General features: G+C 53.0%; 1 protein-coding gene across 3 annotated transcripts in view; it reads left to right on the plus strand.

The window, feature by feature from the left end:
• Window positions 1-2,500, plus strand: part of ank1b (ankyrin 1, erythrocytic b) — a 79,876-nt gene that overhangs the window by 40,698 nt on the left and 36,678 nt on the right. For all 3 annotated transcript variants that reach the window (XM_064307898.1, XM_064307899.1, XM_064307900.1), the window contains 2 exons: window positions 1,014-1,112; window positions 1,543-1,740. In XM_064307898.1, the coding sequence (XP_064163968.1) occupies window positions 1,014-1,112; window positions 1,543-1,740 (297 nt within the window). The remainder of the gene's footprint in view (window positions 1-1,013; window positions 1,113-1,542; window positions 1,741-2,500) is intronic.

Raw genomic sequence — 2,500 nt, forward strand, 5'->3', positions numbered from 1 at the left:
GTGTCACACACACTAACACAGTGTCATACACACTGAGGCACTGACACAGTGTCATACACACTGAGGCACTGACACAGTGTCACACATACTAACACAGTGTCATACACACTGAGGCACTGACACAGTGTCATACACACTGAGGCACTGACACAGTGTCACACATACTAACACAGTGTCATACACACTGAGGCACTGACACAGTGTCATACACACTGAGGCACTGACAGTGTCACACACACTGAGGCACTGACGCAGTGTCACACACACTGGTGCACTGACGCAGTGTCACACTCACAGGTGCTCTGACGCAGTCTCACACACACTGGTGCTCTGACGCAGTGTCACACACACTGGTGCTCTGACGCAGTGTCACACACACTGGTGCTCTGACGCAGTGTCACACACACTGGTGCTCTGACACAGTCTCACACACACTGGTGCTCTGACAGTCTCACACACACTGGTGCTCTGACACAGTCTCACACACACTGGTGCTCCGACACAGTCTCACACACACTGGTGCTCCGACACAGTCTCACACACACTGGTGCTCTGACGCAGTCTCACACACACTGGTGCTCTGACACAGTCTCACACACACTGGTGCTCTGACACAGTCTCACACACACTGGTGCTCTGACACAGTCTCACACACACTGGTGCTCTGACACAGTCTCACACACACTGGTGCTCTGACGCAGTGTCACACACACTGGTGCTCTGACATAGTCTCACACACACAGGTGCTCTGACGCAGTCTCACACACACTGGTGCTCCGACACAGTATCACACACACTGGTGCTCCGACACAGTGTCACACACACTGGTGCTCCGACACAGTCTCACACACACTGGTGCTCTGACACAGTCTCACACACACTGGTGCTCTGACACAGTCTCACACACACTGGTGCTCTGACACAGTCTCACACACACTGGTGCTCTGACACAGTCTCACACACACTGGTGCTCTGACACAGTCTCACTCACGCTCCCTGCGCACCCTTTCCAGGATGAGCTGACCCCCCTACACTGTGCAGCCAGGAACGGGCACGTCCGGGTCATCGAGATCCTGCTGGACCAAGGGGCCCCCATCCAGGCCAAGACCAAGGTGAGTTTGGGGCCCTGAGGGAGTCTAAGGGCCACTGCATGCTCTGTGAGCCTTGTGTCCAATTAGCAGAACAGTTTATTTCACTGACATGTAATCAGCTGCCCTTATACGGACAAAGATAAATTTCCTTAATAAATTTAGTTCACTGTTGACGCACTTGGCTATTTAAAGCCTAGTGAATTTTCTCTCTCTCTCTCTCTCTGTGTCTCTCTTTCTGTCACCCTCTCTCTCTTCCTCTCTCTGTCACTCTCGCTTTGTGTTTCTATCTCGCACTTTCTGTGTTCCTCTCACTCCCTCTTTCTCCATTTCTCTCTCTGTCTCTCCCTCTCTCTCTGTCCCTCTGTCTGACTTCCTCTCCCTCTGTCTCTGTCTTCCTCTCTCTCTCTCCCCCCCCACCCTCTCTCTCTCTCTCTCTCTCTCTCGCTCTCAGAACGGCCTGTCTCCCATACACATGGCGGCTCAGGGAGATCACATGGACTGCGTGCGGCAGCTCCTGCAGTACAACGCGGAGATCGATGACATCACGCTGGATCACCTGACCCCCCTGCACGTGGCGGCCCACTGCGGCCACCACCGCATGGCCAAAGTGCTGCTGGACAAGGGGGCCAAGGCCAACGCCCGGGCCCTGGTCAGTGACCGGCGCCTGTCCCCTCCAAACACCCCCCCCCCCCCCCCACCCTGCTGTCCCGTCTCTGAGCGAGGCTGGGGTTATTTAGGGTAGACAAACTAAATCTGTCTCTCCCTGGCCCCGCTTTGCGACTTTTTGATCGATCTGTCGTTTGGGTCAGTTTCTCTGCGGTTTCGATGGTGGTGTCGATTCCGCAGACACAGAGAAGCTGTTTCTACGCGTTACCTAGTTTACACACGCCTGTGTAGGAGCATACTCTCACACACGTGTAGATGCTCGCTCACACGCACAGACACGCTCTCACACACCCTCACACACACATACGCCTTCCTCCCAGCTCGCTGTGCTTCTGTACGGTTCCCGCTGACTGCCGGCTGTCATCGTTCCTCTGTTTGGTATTTGTGATGCTGCCCCCTGCTGTGTGCAGCTGGTAATTATCCAATACCGCACCAGCGGAACACAGTGCCTGCCGTGCGGTGTTAACTGCACGCCTGCTTTTGAGTGGAGAAACTTTTACGTTTTTTTGTGCCCACTTAGATGCACCAGCCATTTTGAAATGAGCACATTCTGACGCATTTTGAAATGGATGGTCCATCCTAGGTTGCACTAAATGTAATTCAGTTAGCTTGTCCTGACGCATACCCACTGATAGGAAATTGTACCAATAGTAACAATTTGATTGGTTCTTGATGATGAGGTCCTATCTCTGTGAAATATATGACTGGTTCCTGAAGATAACATAACATAACATAACATAACA

This window comes from Anguilla rostrata, chromosome 14 (genome assembly GCF_018555375.3).
Source record: "Anguilla rostrata isolate EN2019 chromosome 14, ASM1855537v3, whole genome shotgun sequence".
Lineage (NCBI taxonomy): Eukaryota > Metazoa > Chordata > Actinopteri > Anguilliformes > Anguillidae > Anguilla > Anguilla rostrata.